A 17,514-nucleotide genomic window follows, 5' to 3' on the forward strand; every position below is an offset into this window, starting at 1 on the left:
GGTTTCAGCTGGCGAAAATGTTCCTTTGTCCATGGCAAGATTGGTTCATTTCGGGGCAACTGACTTTTACCAGTAACAACCGAGCGAAGGGTTTTTATTTGTGACTTGTAAAGCAAATAAAACGAGTGGCATTTATTACTTGCTTTTACGTTAGGCAGTACAGAATTTTATTTGCTGACATGTTTTTTGTATACTTCAAAGTGATGTGTAAAAAAAATGCATTTATGTGAAATATTAGATGCGTTCTTTTAAAAATAAAATGAATGATTTACTACATTTCGAGAGAGATCCACAATCAGTAGCGTTTCTCGCTTTAATCGTGAAAATGGCATATACAATCACAGCAGAATGTAAACGAGGCACTTAGACAGGTGATTTATGCACCCAATAGAAGAACATAGCATTCATAAAATAGCATATTCGACCACATTTGACAGGAAGATACCGATACAGCAAAGGCATAAACAATCCGACATTTCAGACCGTTTTCCATCCTTAGGGAATCAGCCGACCATACAAGAAGCTTGCATAGCAACGACAACTAAGAACATTTTTGGTTTTCTCCTAATTTTCCTGCATCTGAGGGAGAGGAAGTGAGCGTGGTAGCCTCGTGCATCATAGACGCATGCACTGACAGCATGATTTTCAACACCCACATGGTGGGTGACGGCTTATTCTTAGTAAATTAAAAAAATGATAATCTTATTACAGAAATCAGATTTAGCCGTGTTTTTTTCTGTCTTACAGCGCAGGATAATTTCTAGTAAAGTCTTTTAATATTCACACAAGTCTAAATAGTTTTAATTGTAAAATTTTGTGACTAGAATAGGCGAACAATGACATAAAATAGCCAGCCCTCATCTAATAACAGAGTGAATCTCATCAAAACATGTCCAGGTCAGATTTAACCCTGCAATCAAAAGAAAAAGAAAAAAACAAGCTATATTTTGCATAAAGATAGTGCATCTAGACTACTTTTTTTTTTTTTAATGTATTATGTTATGACTATTCGAGAAAAACATCGTAATTGTGAGATATTAATTCTGATGTTTTTCTCGCAATTCTGTGAAAAAAACGAGACGTAAACCCAGAATTGCGAAATATGAAATGTTAGAAGAGATAAAAAATAAAAATTCAGAATTTAAACTCAAAATTCTAATTTTCTTTGAAATTCTGAGTTTACATATTGCAGTTCTTGTTCTCACAATTTTTTGTTTCTGCAATGGACTAAAAAATAAAAATACGTTTTTTTTTCTCAGAATTGCAAGTTTATATCTTGCAATTTTGAGGGAAAATGTCTGAATTGTGAGCTATAAAAGTCACAATTACCTTAAAGATATTCATCCCATGGCAGAAACAAATTTCCATAAAAATGTGCTTAATAGAAATAAATATTTTTAAATTATAATAAAAATGCAAAAGAAAAAAAAACTTAATACATTAATTTTCTTTATACAAAATGGGGTGAAGTATGGCCTGGACATGCTTTGTAAGATTCAACAATGTTAAACATCGATAGCACAAAACCATCTACCTCAAATGGACTCAAAATTAAGAAATGATCATTTATCTCTATTGAACTGTGAAATCTGCTTAGTTTCACATTTCAGCATTTGTTTAACAACTAAGAGCATTTGAACTCAGGTGTAATTGACCTACCTCTCCAGACTCGAGAACAAACACACTAACCGCTCACTAACAGACTGTTTGCTCAGCCCGGAAATAAATGGTCTCATTTTGATGTTTACTTCTTACCTGTTGTTTGAGTGTATACGCTTTTATTCTTCTTAATTAAAGTTGATCAAATGACTAACGTAGCCTGTAATGTATGTCATCTTAGATAGGCTTGCATTATGTCGTCTTTGGAAAATATGAATGGAAATATTGCTGTGGAAATGTACTTCAGGAAGTATTCCAACCGTACTACTGTTGACTCATGTTTGCATGTTTCTGGATTTTGCATGACTAACCTGGTTTGATGTGCACTTTTAAACAAAACAAGGGACAGAATCGAGCAGAGGAGAAGGAAAGCATGGCTTTCCCATGGCTTTTTGTCTAAATAACCTACAGTTTCCTGTAAACACATCCATGAGTGTCGGGTTTCAGTCACTCTATTCGCAGACAGCCGCATTATGCAGCAATCTCAAAATACAGCACTGCACCGCTTCAACATCAAAACCAGAGGGATCAAAGCCAGAAAACTGCTACATCAGATGTGTGGCGAGCGGGTAACCTGACAGGATGTGATGTCATGAACTGAGGACTCATAACAGTTTGCATGTGATGCTACGAGGTGAGTGCATGTGGGAGGAACTGAGCATGATCGTGATTATCGTGCAATAACGTACAGGTTTCCAATGCGTCCACTTTCCTAGTTGTCTTTTTTGTCTCCACTGTCCAGCTGATTCTAAAAAAAAAGAAAAAGTTATGTAATTTGTAAACGCATGATTTTGTAAATGTGATTTTGTATTGTTCTTGGTCACATCATATTTCTTACTGTTTATCTGTAACAAATAACCTTTTTACTCATTTTGTAAAAATATTAATTAGCATATAGGTATGTGTAATTTATTAACATTTAAATTATTTATATCTGTTTGATTTCTATCTGCTAGATTTTATAAATTATAATTAATCTTTTTACTGTATTTTATTACAACATTTTGATCGGAAACATGGTAGTCATACAGTATTTGTTTAAAACATGCAAAACAATATAGATTTAAGATATCTATCACTATTTTAGTATCACTGAGAAGTTTATTAGATTTTTTATTTACAAAATATTTATTTTTATATTACAGTTCATTAGATTTATTTATACTTTAATTTTAATGTTTAGCTTTTTTTAAATGTCTACGTAGTTTATTTTAGTACTTCACCTTTAGAAGTGTTTTTAAGTAAAGTTATATTTTCAGTTTTCATTTGAATTTAAAAGTTAGTTTTTTTTGTCATTTTCTGTAAATGTCTATTAAGTGTTAGTTATATTTAAATATTTAGTTATATTTTCACATTAATTTGAAAGTATTAGTAATTTATATCTTATTTATACAGGGGGTTTTTGTAGTTTTAGTTATTTTAGTACTTCAGCTTTAAAGAAAAGGGTTATTTTTCAGTTACTTTTTATTTATTTAATTAATGACAATAACTGCTATTTTCTAAGCAAATGTATAATATCATACGGTTGGTTTGAAATTCAGGCGAGTGTTACCTGAAGCTCCTGGTGCTCTTGAAGGAGACGATCATATTCTTTGGTCAGTCCTTCAACTTGTTTCTTCATGGCATCCAAATCTGAATTTGATTTTTTCAGAGCTACAGAAAAACAAACAGCCGTAGATCATTTGTTTGTAATTGTGAAGCAGAACGAGTGTGGAGTGTCTGTCGGGCTTGTGCTCACCATCTTTGCTGCTCTTGAGCTCCTCCGTCAGGCTCTTCAGCGGTTTGTTCTCCTCTGGATCTTGTGTCTTCCCTCCTTCTGCTTTACTGTCTGTAAGTGCCTGAGGATGACAACAGTTTGTTGTTCTATTACTAAAGGGACTTTATGGACACCAGTTCCTCAAACACTACAATAATTCCTTCTATTCCTCCTCAACCAGGATTATAACTTTGATATTTATATTTATCAAGTTGTATTTTACCTGAAAATCTAAATTTTTTTTTTTTTTTTTTTTGGCAAAAAATAAACACATTTTGTATTATTTTCATGACATTAATTGAAAATGTTTTTCTTTATTTTTGTCTTTTGATTTTTGGGTAAAATGTGGTGCAGGTTTCATTGAAGTAAAAATTATTTAACAATTATATCATGACAATTAAATTCTTAATTGAAAATAATACTTTTATTCCTTCTCATCCATGTTTATCACTTGATAATTAACTACTGTAAAAAGTGAATGTCCAGGTCATATTTCACCCCAAAAGAAAAAAATATATATAATATGAAAACTTTTTGCATTCTTTTCATAAAAATGAAATGCTTCATTAAAAATATCATTTGTTATTTGGGGTGAAATTTGGTGCAGCTTTCATGTAAATACAAACTTTTTTGCATTATTTTCATGACAAATTGAAAATATGATTTAGGTCATATTTCAACCAAAAATCGAAAGAAAAAATTGTTATCTTATGTATAAAAATAAAAATGTTTTTTGCATTATCTTCATGAAAACATTAATTGAAAATGTAATTTCTATAAATCTGTCCCTTAATTTTGGGGTGAAATGTGTTACAGGTTTCTTTGATCAAAATGATGCAAAAACATTTTTACGTCACAGTTAAATTCTTAATTGAAAAAAAATATTTCTATAGATCAGCCTTTTGATTTCAGTGTGAAATGTGGTGCAGGTTTCATGGGATTCCAGCTTTTTAAGGCTTTTGACCTGTTTGAGCATCTCATTGTCCTCCATGTATTTCTTGGCAGCTTTGTTGGCGCTTTCAGCCTGAGTCTGCAGAGCAGCGCTGGTGCCCATAGCCGTGGCCAGCTGGTTAATCAGAGTGACGACTCTCCTCATGACACTGTGAGAAAACAGCACCAGAGTTCAATATCACAAGACACCCTGCCAACGGGCGATGTCTTTGATGACAATTAATGCGTACAGCCACAGGAAGAGTGAGAAACCAGAGATGTAGAGGTTCCTCTGGGCTCGGAAGAGCTTCATGTGCATGTGGTCGAACATGTTGGGATGCAGTTTGGAGTCTTTGCTCTGGTCAGAATTCGAGTACTTCCTCACCTCCCGCAGGGCATCTGCAGCAGGTTACAACACACACTTGGGTCATTTCTAATGTAAATTTATCCACCCTCAGGTCATCCAAGATACAGATGAGTTTGTTTCTTCATCCGATTTGGATAAATGTAGCATTCCATCACTTGCTCACCAATGGATGCTCTGCATTGAATGGGTACCGTCAGAATGAGAGTCCAAACAGCTGATAAAAACATCACAATAATCCACACCACTCCAGTCCAACAGTTAACATCTTGAGAAGCCAAAAGATGTGTGTTTGTAAGAAACAAATCCATCATTAAGGTGTTTTAACTTCAGAATCTTGTTTTTGACTAAAGTATAAATCCTCTATCCATAAAAAGTAATCTGAATCAGGAGAGAAATCTGCACAGATCAAGTGCTGTTTGCAAGCCAAAGCAGTCCAAAACAACTCTAAAAAATGGAGATGGACTTTTTTCACTGGAGGAAGCATTATTGTGGATTATGGACTCATATTTGGCCAGATGATGTTAACTGATGGACTGTTTATTGTGATGTTTTTATCAGCTGTTTCGACTCTCGTTCTGACGGCACCCATTCACTGCAGAGGATCCATTGCTGAGCCAGTGATGTAATGCTCCAAATCTGATGAAGAAACAAACTCAACTACATCTTGGATGGCCTGAAGGTGAGTAAATCAACAGCAAATTTTCAGTTTTGGGTGAACTATTCCTTTAAGACAAGGCAATAAATCTAGAAAATGGCATACCAAGAAAGAGAACGATTAGGATTATTATCATGGTGAGAAAGCCCTTGTTCCAGAACTGGGAAAGACGGTTCCAGATGCTCCATTTGAAAATACTCTGCCATCTGCAAACATGGACATCAGTAAGAGCAAGTGGACAACAACAACAAACAAGTGAATTACAAGGGAACATTTTACCTCTGAGCGGAGATGAAAGGCAGACATAAGATGACGAGAACACCAATCTCCGCATACAAGAAAGATGCAACCGCAGTCCACTGCAACGTCATTTTGTATCAGCTGTATGACAAAAGAAGTAATAAAGAAACACAAATGTGTTAGTCTTTTATATACTTGTACGTTTAGGTAATGATGCACCAGATTGAAAAGAAAGAAAAAAACAATCTACTAATCAAAGCTGTTATTACTCTCAGATAATCTACTTATGGCATTATGTCTGGAGCAAAGGTCTTGTTCAATGACATTTCACCTGCATCACACTTTGACACAATGTTCATTAACCGGAAGCGCATATCATGTTTACCACACAAAACATATAATAACGGTATTTAGAAGTATAGTGCAATCATCAGACAGCAGTGCAGATTTCATATAACCATGTTCATGTAGTAAAAATGCACAAGTGTTGAATTATACTGAATATTAAGTGTAAATGAATAACTTGAAGGATAAGATGTGATCAAACAGGAAATGAACATACAGCAAGTCCACACAAAACTCAAACGCAGATAAACTAGATATCAGGCCACCATCCACAGAAGCAGAAAAGCGGTATGTTTACATCTCACCTGCGAATGAAGAAAACCTCCAGGGAAATTTCGGACGAAGCACACAGCTCTGGAAAACTAAACTAAACTGAACGCGACGCGCAGACACAACACTGCAGTCTCGCGCGAGTGACGTCATTACACCGCGCACTTTGCATGTTTTTTTTGTTGTTGTTTTTTTTGTTATTATTATTTTTTTATTCAATGCTTTGAACAATAACACAGAAAGGCATTCATAACTGGGAGATTTACAAATAAAGACTGAGATTACACTCAATTTTAATTCACACTCTACATCACATAACACATTAAATTCAAGCGCACTTTGCATGTTGCGCCTGCCGATCTCTTCTTCTTCTTCTTCTTCTTCTTCTTCTTCTTTTAGGATTTAATGGCGGTTGACAAACAACTTAAGAGGTGCATTCCCGCCACCTACTGGAATGGAGTGTGAAGCGTACAATGAACAGGAAGTTTAGAAACAAGAGCTACCTATTAATAAAAAATTAAAAAAATTATTTCCCAAGAAATAACCCGGTATCCTAAATCCTATTAATCAACCCTGTTTCCTTTATTAAATAAACAACTAATTCATGATATATTCTTGATTGTTTATGTCCATCACCTAACAAAACCTGGATTGACATATCATTTATTTCCAAATATCTTAAAGCTTGACTTAGTTGGAGACGTTCTCTTTCATAAGCCTCACATTTTATCAGTACATCTTAACCCACATTTGTCACAATTTCCATTCTCATATTTTCCTATTCTGAGATTTAATAAACAATGTCCAATACGCATTCTTGCTATTAAAACGTCCTGTTTCCAAATCATCTTCTCTCTGAACCAACTTTTTCTTGTATGCAGTATAAATGTCTACCTTTTGTTCCTTCTTTCCATTCATTCTGCCATATTTCCCGTAGGCTACTTCTTTCGCTATTATCGCTTTTATCTCTGTTTTACTTAACGCCACTTCAATGTCTATTTGTGAATGATTTAATGCCTGTTTAGCAGATGATCAGCCTCCTCATTTCCTTTCACACCCATATGTGACCCTGGACGACAAAACCAGTCTTAAGTGTCAATTTTTGAAAATTGAGGTTTCTACATCATCTGAAAGCTGAATGAATAAGCTTTCCATTGTTGTATGGTTTGTTATGATCGGACAATATTTGACTGAGATACAACTATTTGAAAATCTGGAATCTGAGGGGGCAAAAAATGAATAATTAATAAGGTAATTTTTTTTTTTTTTTGCTGTTTTCGAGATGTATTTAGGCTGTTTTGTGGTTACTTAAGTAGCTTGCTGTTTTGTGTCATCTGGAGTTGATACCCGTTCATACTCAAACACTATTCACTGATTGTCACCGTCATTGTGTATCATGTGCCTAGTATTCAGGTCTCTGTGTTCATTCAGTTAAAAACTGTACCGAATTTGAACATATTTCCTTAAAATGACTCAGTATACAGCGCTGTAATTCACAAAAACCACCACAGGAGGGCGAAACCAATTTAAGTTCATTAGACTGAGCGCTGTAATTCACAAAAAGCAATTAAGCTTATTTTACTCAATTTGCAATAATGCAATTCACAAAAACCAAACAACAGGTTTAAATTCATTAAACTTCGATTAAAAGGGATGTACTTAACCAAAATCACCACAGGAGGGCGCAACCAGTTTTTTTCATTAAACTTGATTTATATATCAATATTGTATTTAAAACAATCATGCCAAATTAAGTTTCTTCAAACTTAAATTTATTTGCAGTAGTGTAATTCACAGAAATCACCACAGGAGGGCGCAGAGAACACATTTAAAGTCATCAGACTCGATTTGCTGTGGTGTTATTCACAAAATCAATTTTTTTTTTTTTTTTTTTTTACAAATACATTTAGGTCTATTCATCATTTATCTATTTACTTTGAACAGAAGAGAGGACAGTGTAAATAGTTGTGATTGGCTGTTCATACTGCAGTGCATCATATCGATTTATAATTGTGCAGTTCATAAAAAGCACCGTAGAATGTTTTAGATTATTTGTCCTTTTAACAAATAAATTTATAGCTCCTTTTTTTTTTTTTTACTTTAAAATGTATTCGTTTAAAAAAAAAAAAAAAACATTAGAAAAGATCAAATGTAAAGCTCTTGATTAGTTTTGATCGGCTGTTCACATTGCAATGCATTATGGGTATGTTCTTCTGATCTCACCCTCGTGGAGAAGCATAGTGCATTAAAGTTATTAAACTTGATTTCAGTTTATGTAGATTTGCAAGAATCCTCAAAAGGCTCTGATAATTTACTTGAGCAGTGGTGTGTTTTAAATAAAGTATGTCCACATCAAAATTATTCATCCAGAAAATCTTTTCTCTTAAATTAAAAATATTTGCCAGTGATTATCAATTAAACTGCATATTTTATTATTTAAAAGACAAAGTCATTTCAACTATAAAAAAGGGAGAGAGAATAATATAAAAGATCAAGAGCAACTCTGAGTTCATCAAGTCAAGTTGAGCTTTATTGTCATTCTGCAACATGTGTGGACATATAGTGGAACGAAATGTCGTGTCTCGCAGGACCACGGTGCTACATACTTGTTAAACATGAGATAAACATACAACAATGCAAATATAGGAAAAACAATAGAGCTATACAACAGTTTAACCATCTGACTATACATATACTATAAATACTATAACTACTATACCTAGTTGACTACACATACACAAACTGAGACTGTACAAGAACTTTACATAAATACTGTACATGAAATTGTGCAAAAGAGATATTTGTACTTGAAATTGTGCAGAAGAGAGATTTGTGGGAAGCAGCACATAGTGCAAAAAGATTTTGTAGTGCAATGTTCAAGTAAACATATATTATCTTATTGAGTCTTTGTTGCAGGGAGTGTTTATAGAAAGTGTCTAGTGTGCATACAGTGGGACGAGTGCGTTACTACAGGTGGTTTGTATAGCCCACTCACCTGTGTGTAGCACACTCAGAATTGCACTTAGGAAAATTGTCAATAGTTATTTATGAGTTGAGGGGCTGAGGTGTTCATGGTTTCAGAGCGGGGACAGAGAGATTGGAGTTAAGAGCTCTCACAGCTTGGGGAAAGAAGCTGTTCAGCAATCTGACAGAACGAGCTTTGATACTCCGGTACCTTTTTCCTGATGGCAGGAGCTGGAAGAGGTTGTGGGAGGGGTGTGTGGGGTCCTTCACGAGGCCTTGCTGGAGCATCGTGCAAGGAAAATGTCCAGGATGGAGGGAAGAGGGGCACCGATGATCTTTGCGGCAGTGTTCACTGTCCGTTGTAGGGTCTTGCGGTCAGCAGCACTGCAGTTCCCGTACCAGACAGTGATGCAGCTGGTCAGCACACTCTCAATGGTACCCCTGTAAAAGGTGGTGAGGATGGGTGGAGGGAGACTTGCCCTTTTCAGCCGACGGAGAAAGTAGAGGCGCTGTTGTCCCTTCTTGTTGAGTGACGTGACGTTGGTGGTCCAGGTGAGATCCTTTGTGATGCACCCCCAGGAATTTGGTGCTACCGACTCTCTCCACGGTTGAGCCGTCGATGGTCAGTGGGGGGTGGTCAGCAGAGTTTCTCCTGAAGTCCATCACAACCTCTTTTGTCTTACCCACATTGAGGGACAGGTTGTTAGCACCACACCATTCAGCCAGCTGTGCCACTTCCTCTCTGTAGTGCGTTTCATCGCTGTTGCTGATGAGACCTACCACTGTTGTGTCATCAGCAATCATCCCAATCTCTGTCGTACAGAGATAATTGTTTGTGCTTACGAGGTTTAAACAACAAACAAGACAAGTTTATACGAGGCGCAGTAGTTAAACACATGACTTTCAATCACAAAGATGTGTTCAAATCCTACAATCACCACCTTTTGATTAGTCTAAAATCCCACAACAGACAAAGTTATGTATCATTTAACACAAATCTCTCAATAAAACCCTGTTTAAAATCTCCACAGACTCAGTGGCGCAGAGCTCAAGCGTTGTGTTTTAATCATGAAGATGTGAGTTTAACACACACACATACTTATTTACATTTCAAATTTGCACATATCATACCTGTACATACATAATTGTCTATATTATATATTGTGTTTTTGCTATTTTGTATATTTGTGTATTATTCTTTTTATTATCTGTGTCCTGTCCGGTCGCTGTCATTCTGTGGAGCTTCTGACACTATAACAAATTCCTCGAATGTGTAAACACACCTGGCAATAAAGCTCATTCTCTTTCTCATTAAATCCCACTGTTGTTTACTTTAAAACAGTTAAATCTCATCTCATCCAACAAAACCACTCAAATGTCAAACGTTAATGTGAAATCCATGATGGTCCAGTGGATAAACACACGGTTCTGAAAACAAGGCTGTGATGGAGACACGGGTTCAAATCCCACACGCTTTAACTGCGTTATCGGAAAAATACAGCTCACACACAGGTAAAGAGTCAAATACAAGTTCCTTCATGTGACTCAACAAGAGACCTGTGGCTCGCAGGTAAGAGAGCTGCCTCATGGGTTCAGAGGTTGCTGGTTTGATCCCAGGGTCTCTGCATTATGAGTGAATGCTGGAGGGTGTGTGAAGGTGCACCTGAAGAAGAGATAAAACAGTGTGGTCTCTGTCTGGATCAGGGGTGTCAAACTCAGTTCCTGGAGGGCTGCAGCCCTGCAGGCTCTTGTTCCAAGACACAAACCATCTAGTTTTCAAATAAGCCTGGATCAGGTGTGTTTAAGCAGGGTTGCATCTAAACTCTGCAGGGCTCCGGCCCTCCAGGAACTGAGTTTGACACCCTGGTTTGGATCCACGACCAGCAGTGGTTATGCTTTTGGACAGACTGGGAAAAAAAACTAAAAACGCTATAAAAATGTTCATCCCATGTGCCTTCCCCCCACCTACTTAAGTTACCATCATTTGCTCTTCAAAGGAAAGCCCCTCAAAAAGAAAATGTCTAGTGCACTAGAACACATTCACACTTGAGATACATCACCTGTCCACGAGCAGATGAGTATCATTACACTCACTGTCTGTCCACAACACATCCCTTACTCTGGAGAGACAACACAAACATACAGATATTATTATAAGACACGGTGCTTATTTAAAAAATCAGAATGGAAGAAAAGTTAGTCTAAATAAGAGTTTATAAATGTAAAATATTGCAGAGTATATTATACTTCAGTAATGCTATAGCAAATATGTGACCCTGGACCACAAAACCAGTCTTAAGTCGCTGGGGTATATTTGTAGCAATAGCCAAAAATACACTGTATGGGTCAAAATTATGCATTTTTCTTTTATGCCAAAAATCATTAGGATATTAAGTAAAGATCATGTTCCATGAAGATATTTAGTGAATTTTCTACTGTAAATGTATTAAAACTTATTTTTTGATCAGTAATATGCATTGCTAAGAACTTCATTTGGACAACTTTAAAGGTGATTTTCTCAGTATTTTGATTTTTTTTGCACCCTCAGATTCCAGATTTTCAAATAGTTGTATCTCAGCCAAATATTGTCTGATACTAACATAACATACATCAATGGAAAGCTTATTCAGCTTTCAGATGATGTAGACATCTCAATTTCGAAAAATTGACACTTATGACTGGTTTTGTGGTCCAGGGTCACATATAATATTTTGGTTCATGGCACTTTTCTCCAGAGTTTAGACGTTTTAACTAAATAAATGTATGTATACATGTACAAAAATATGTTTAAACACAAATTGCATTAACTTGTTTATCCACTGTCTAGAATCGCTATATCACTGAATTATAGATTTAGTGAAGAAAAAACAAGGACAAAGTGTCTAACGAGACAGAGTTATACTACAGCATCAACAGAGACTGCATCTGAACACATGGCTAGCTGTCCAGTAACAAACATCTTTTAAACAATGTGCTGTTAAGCTAAAGACCTCATCAACATTTATGATTTTGAGGTTTTTGGTCCAAGTGTGTTACCTCTGTAGTGAGACGCATGAAATGCAACGCATCCAATCCATCATTACATCAATCTAAATAAACTGACAAAGGTGCTCTGCTATGAAATATCTTAAATACGCACAAATAAACTGACACTATGAAACATAACTACTGTTATATAGTACGTATAAGACAAGAGAAGTTCACATAGTGAACAAAGTTACTTACAGGTGAGTCGCACGACACTCAATTCCAGCGTTTTATCCACGGTGTGTTGGTTTCGTTTGCAGCCGAGCTGAAATATGTGCGGTTTAGTGACATTTAGAGTGTGCTTCACCTGTCAGCTACCAGCCGAGCTCTTGAATGCAGGCCTAATGTGTTTCAGACTCAATTCAAAAGCTTGCACTTGATTTGGGTTGGAGCCATCAAGAGCCTTGCATGCAATAGACTAAATAATAAAACTATATTGAAGAAAACAGCAAACCAACAGTGAAGTGCTGGTACTATTTCACATCCAAAAAGGGCATTAACATAGACATAAAAAACAGGTTGTTTAAATCTATCTTATATATATATATATATATATATATATATATATATAATAAACACATGTAACTTTATTACTTGCAGGATTTGTTCTTGGACTTTCATGTTAGAGATTGAAGTCTTTAACCACTGAGCCCGTTCTATTATTATGTTTGTTTGTGATCTCTTAGATTTTGTAATTACTTTACCATAAGTTCAGGCTGAGTAAAAGACAATCACTTCACCTTAGGAGTTGATCTCATGTCTTTGTTGCGATTTTATGATTACTATGTGTGTTTAACCACTGTACTACTGGATTTCAGCGCAAATGATTGGTTTACTGTCTTTCCAAGTGTTTGCAGACTTTGTGCTTGACTGGAAATGATACAAGAAACTTTAACACTTGCTTGATTTGAACTAGTAATTTTATACCCAAAGGTGAACAATTATCCTCTGTACCACAGAGATCGCATTGAACTCAGGGTTGTTTTTGGTCTGTTACATTAGCATTTATTAATATTGTTTTTCACATTTGCATGTTCATGGGTTTCTTACATTGGCTAATGATCACATATCTGTAGATGTGTCTATATGTATATATATTCTATCTGGATAGATTACTTACAAATATATATATATACTTTTGACTACTTTTTGATTACTTTTGATCTAACTCGTTTATGAAATTAATTTAAATAGGATAATCTTTTACCATATTGATATAAAAATACAAAGAGTAAGAAAATATATTCCATTCGTTGCTATTAACAACATGAAGTGCATTGAACATTACATTATGTCAAGGTTTCCCAAACTGGGGTTTGTGAAGGAACAGCTGAGGGTTTATGAGTTTAATGAAAAGCTAATAATTAATGTCAAATTAAAATAAATCATTTTAAAATAACTCACTAAAAAAAATGAAATATTTTATTAGTTTACCTGCATGCCATGTGATCACTGACCCATGAACATGCAAATGTGATAGTTCATTATTAAAATATTTATTTGAAAATCTGGGGAGTGCTTCAAGTAAATATGTTAGGTAAAAGAGGTTCAAATATTATTATTTGAAAAAATAGAATATTATTATTTAAAAAATATTATTTTTACATAAATAATTACATAAATTAAATTACATAATTTTTACACATTACAAAAAAAATATTATTATTTGTATATAAAATATATATTTGATATTTATAGAAATGCATGATTTGACCCTTGTAAGAAACTATTTAATATTTATTTTTAAATGAATTCGTCTTTTTCCAATGATATAAATTTTTCAGCATAAAACAGCATACATATTCAGATGTTTTTTTTATTTATTTGTGCCTTTATTACAACTTATAAAACAATGCATTCATTAAAAACAACTACGTGGAGCTGTATGTACTGTGAAGGAAGTCAATGACGGCAGACGTACTGGATAAATTATTGAACGCTCTCCTCTCGGGCTGAGAGGTGATGCGCTCCAGCATGTAAATCAGGTGATGATGGAAACAGGTGAACGGGGTCCCGTGTTCCACAGCGATGTCCACCCAGTCCCTCACGCACTGCAGCGGCGTCTCCTCGTACCCGGCAAACATGGCAGGATTGGCCAGCAACCCCCGAGCGGCCATCACACCTGCAGAAGTCCAAAAATATCAGACACAAAAACAGCATATACAACAAGAGAAACAAAATCAGATGCCGATTAAATGACACGCACCATCCACCCCTGTGAGCTCATAGATGGCCTCCACGTCCTGCATGCTCTTGATGTCACCGTTAGCGATGACCGGGATGGACAGACTGTCTTTGATGGTCTTAATGGCGTCGTAGTGAACGGACTGGTGCCTCTCGTCAGCTGTACGACCGTGAACTGTGATCCACGAGACTCCTGCTGCCTCCACCTTCTGACAGAGATCCACCGTCTTCCTGATGTCCTTGTGAATTCTGAGGACAAGTCACATTTATTTATATATAGTGCTTTTCATTATATACATTTCAAAGCAGCTTTACAGAATATCATAATGTATATGTATCACTTTATGTGATTAAAATAATAAAAGACTTAAGAAAAAATTAAAACAAATAAGAAAAAACTTAAGCAGACTAAGTGAAATAAGTAGAAAAAAACAATTGAAACTCTATAAACATCAAGAATATTGACATCCACTGAAAAATACTGCACTTAAGATAACAAGCATTAAGCATTACAAAAAACAAAAAAAACATGTATTACACAGGGAGCAGAAAACACAATAATATAACAACAGATATATCATTAATATGAATAAAATGATAAATAAATAATTATCCTGAATATTGGTAAATATACTGTACAAATGGACATACTTTATATTTCCATCTATTTATTTATATCCAACTTTATATAAAGAGTTGGACAACAATTTGTGTGAAGAAAAAAAAAAAAAAAAAAAGGCATTTGAAATGTTTTATACACACATATACATAAATATAGATATACACACACACACACATTTGTCGTCTGTGACGACATCTTTAAACAGTGTTTAAAACACATTTATTTTATTCACATGAATTTATTGATAGTCCAATTGTCCAACAAATTCAACAACTTAACTTAATTAAATAACACATTTTTTGCACTTAAAGTTTTCTAACAAAAATACAAGCTTCATATTTTCTGCTTGTAAATCTCTGTAATGTTGTGTCACTTTGACTTCACTTGTAAGTGCACTGCAACCCTGAATACTCCTCGTCATGAGCACATTTTAAAGTCAAGAAATCATATGCTCACCTTATTTTAATGGATACTGCATAGTTGGGATTGTCGATTTGGTTTCGGACATGTCGAACCATGTCTTTGACTAGCTCAGGTTTGTTAATCAGACACGCACCATAGCCTTCAGACACGGCCCACCTGCAACAAAAACCAGAGAAATTTGCGGATGCTACAAATGCAATCTGTGCAGAAAACATTCAAACTTCAATAGAATTAAACCACCTGTCGATTACAAAATCGGACATTGTTTCACCTCTACTGTGTTTGTTTATTAATTAGTTGAGGTAATTTGATTACAATTTAAGTTTAGTGCCCTTGTCTCCATTTAACACAGTTAAATCCACATTTTGCATTCAATTCTGACTGGAATTTGGCCCTGCACAACAATTTTTTGACATATATGTTGAGAAAATCAACCCGCATCCCACACTGCTTTAAAAATCTTGTGTCAACTGTCATTAGCTGTCATTTAAACATACTCTGAATATTAGCATTACCTTTGTGGACAGCCGCAGTTCAAATCCACCCCATCTGAGAAAGGGGAAACCACACACGCCGCATCTGCCAGCGTCTGCGCATCCTTCGCAGCAAACTGGACGATCAAGGGTCGGTCAGCTAAGAGGCAAACAAATGTCATTTGTAATTATTGAGCAGAAAGCTGTGCAAATGAAAAGTAGTCTCACTGAGGTCAAATATGAGTTTATGAGAAAACAGGATAATTTCCCCAATAACAAATTTGAGGAAATTTTACACCAATAAAATATTCGGACAATTAAATGTATTCCTGTCTGGAAATGATTATGGAAAATCACTGAAAAAGTTAATACTGTGCAGCATGCTGGCTGTGTGTGTGTGTGTGTGTGTAAAACAAATTATATTTCAAAAGGTTCACTAATATTGCAGTGGTTCAGCTAGGTCTGTTAGATTTACATTTGTCTACTTTCACCACACCTAGAGCAGAGTTTTTTTAGCTGAAATAATCAGTCTTGTTGCAGATAGCAGGGAAAATACATGCATATAATAATGCAAAATTAAATAAATACTTTGCATGCTCAAACTTTGTTATTTTAGCATAGATTCTACTTGATTATATAGTTAATAATAATTTTTATGCATTACCAAAATTATACATTTTCCTATTTAAACAATGCCACACTGTAATACTGTAATAAACCCAGCATGGGAAAAAAAAGAAATGCACACAAACAAAAATAAAAACATTCTTCACGACAATTTTGATGTACGATGTAAAATAAAGTAAAACCATTTGAGAACCACTGGCTTAGAGGACAACTAGAAGAAAAAGCTTACTCTTATTGGTGGTGAATTCACTGTCTCTAGCTTTTGCAGAGCGCATGAAATCAGCTGCAATGATCATTGGGGTGAAACACACATCACAGTCATATCTCCTCACCAAACATCTGAAAGCCAACCTGAAGCAGCAAGAATAAACAACACAGAAAACCATTCAGAACAACACATACAACATCCGCCTACATTACAGTAATCCATTCAGTGTTGTGTCTCTTACTTCGAGTAGCGGACCATGGGTGCACACACTCTGACTGGCCTTCCCCTGTTAAACAGCTCCATGATATTCCCACTGTCCACCGGGATCTTACTGTGGACCTCTGTCATGATTTCCAGTCGCGCGGTTCAAATACTCAATATTAAATTCCGTATTAAAATATATTCCATTTTTATTACAAACAAGGCGCATGTATTTCGTTAAAAACCGAGTTCTGAAGAGTAAACATTAGAGTAAAACACGCGTGGATACAACCAGCTTCATGAGCTTCACATGCGTACTAGCAATTCTCACTTCCGTGTCTCAGTGTTGGTGGGTGTGTTTAACCTTTGACCTCGTGTCCACAAGAAACGAAATTCGCATTTATTTACAATGATAATGTGGTAAACGATTTACATAATTGAAAAGAACACGTTAGAAAACTTTCTAAAATGAGTAAAATTAACATTAGCACAAATGGTGTCCGTTCGCGAATTTATAATGAGGTGACGTCGGTAAACCTAATTAATATTCCTGACCAATCGCC

General features: G+C 35.3%; 1 protein-coding gene across 1 annotated transcript; it reads right to left on the bottom strand.

Moving 5' to 3' along the window:
* Positions 1-299: 299 nt before the first annotated feature.
* On the bottom strand, positions 300-17,305 carry bcap29 (B cell receptor associated protein 29). Its single transcript, XM_058772088.1, is given in 12 exon segments — positions 300-2,407; positions 3,212-3,312; positions 3,398-3,497; positions 4,380-4,515; positions 4,597-4,744; positions 5,473-5,573; positions 5,647-5,748; positions 14,416-14,646; positions 15,476-15,598; positions 15,958-16,075; positions 16,772-16,893; positions 16,992-17,305. Coding segments are annotated over 12 exon segments (1,425 nt in total). The 5' UTR covers positions 17,099-17,305; the 3' UTR covers positions 300-2,371.
* Between the last annotated feature and the right edge of the window lie 209 nt (positions 17,306-17,514).

Source organism: Onychostoma macrolepis, chromosome 04 (assembly GCF_012432095.1).
Source record: "Onychostoma macrolepis isolate SWU-2019 chromosome 04, ASM1243209v1, whole genome shotgun sequence".
In the NCBI taxonomy this organism is placed as follows: Eukaryota; Metazoa; Chordata; class Actinopteri; order Cypriniformes; family Cyprinidae; genus Onychostoma; species Onychostoma macrolepis.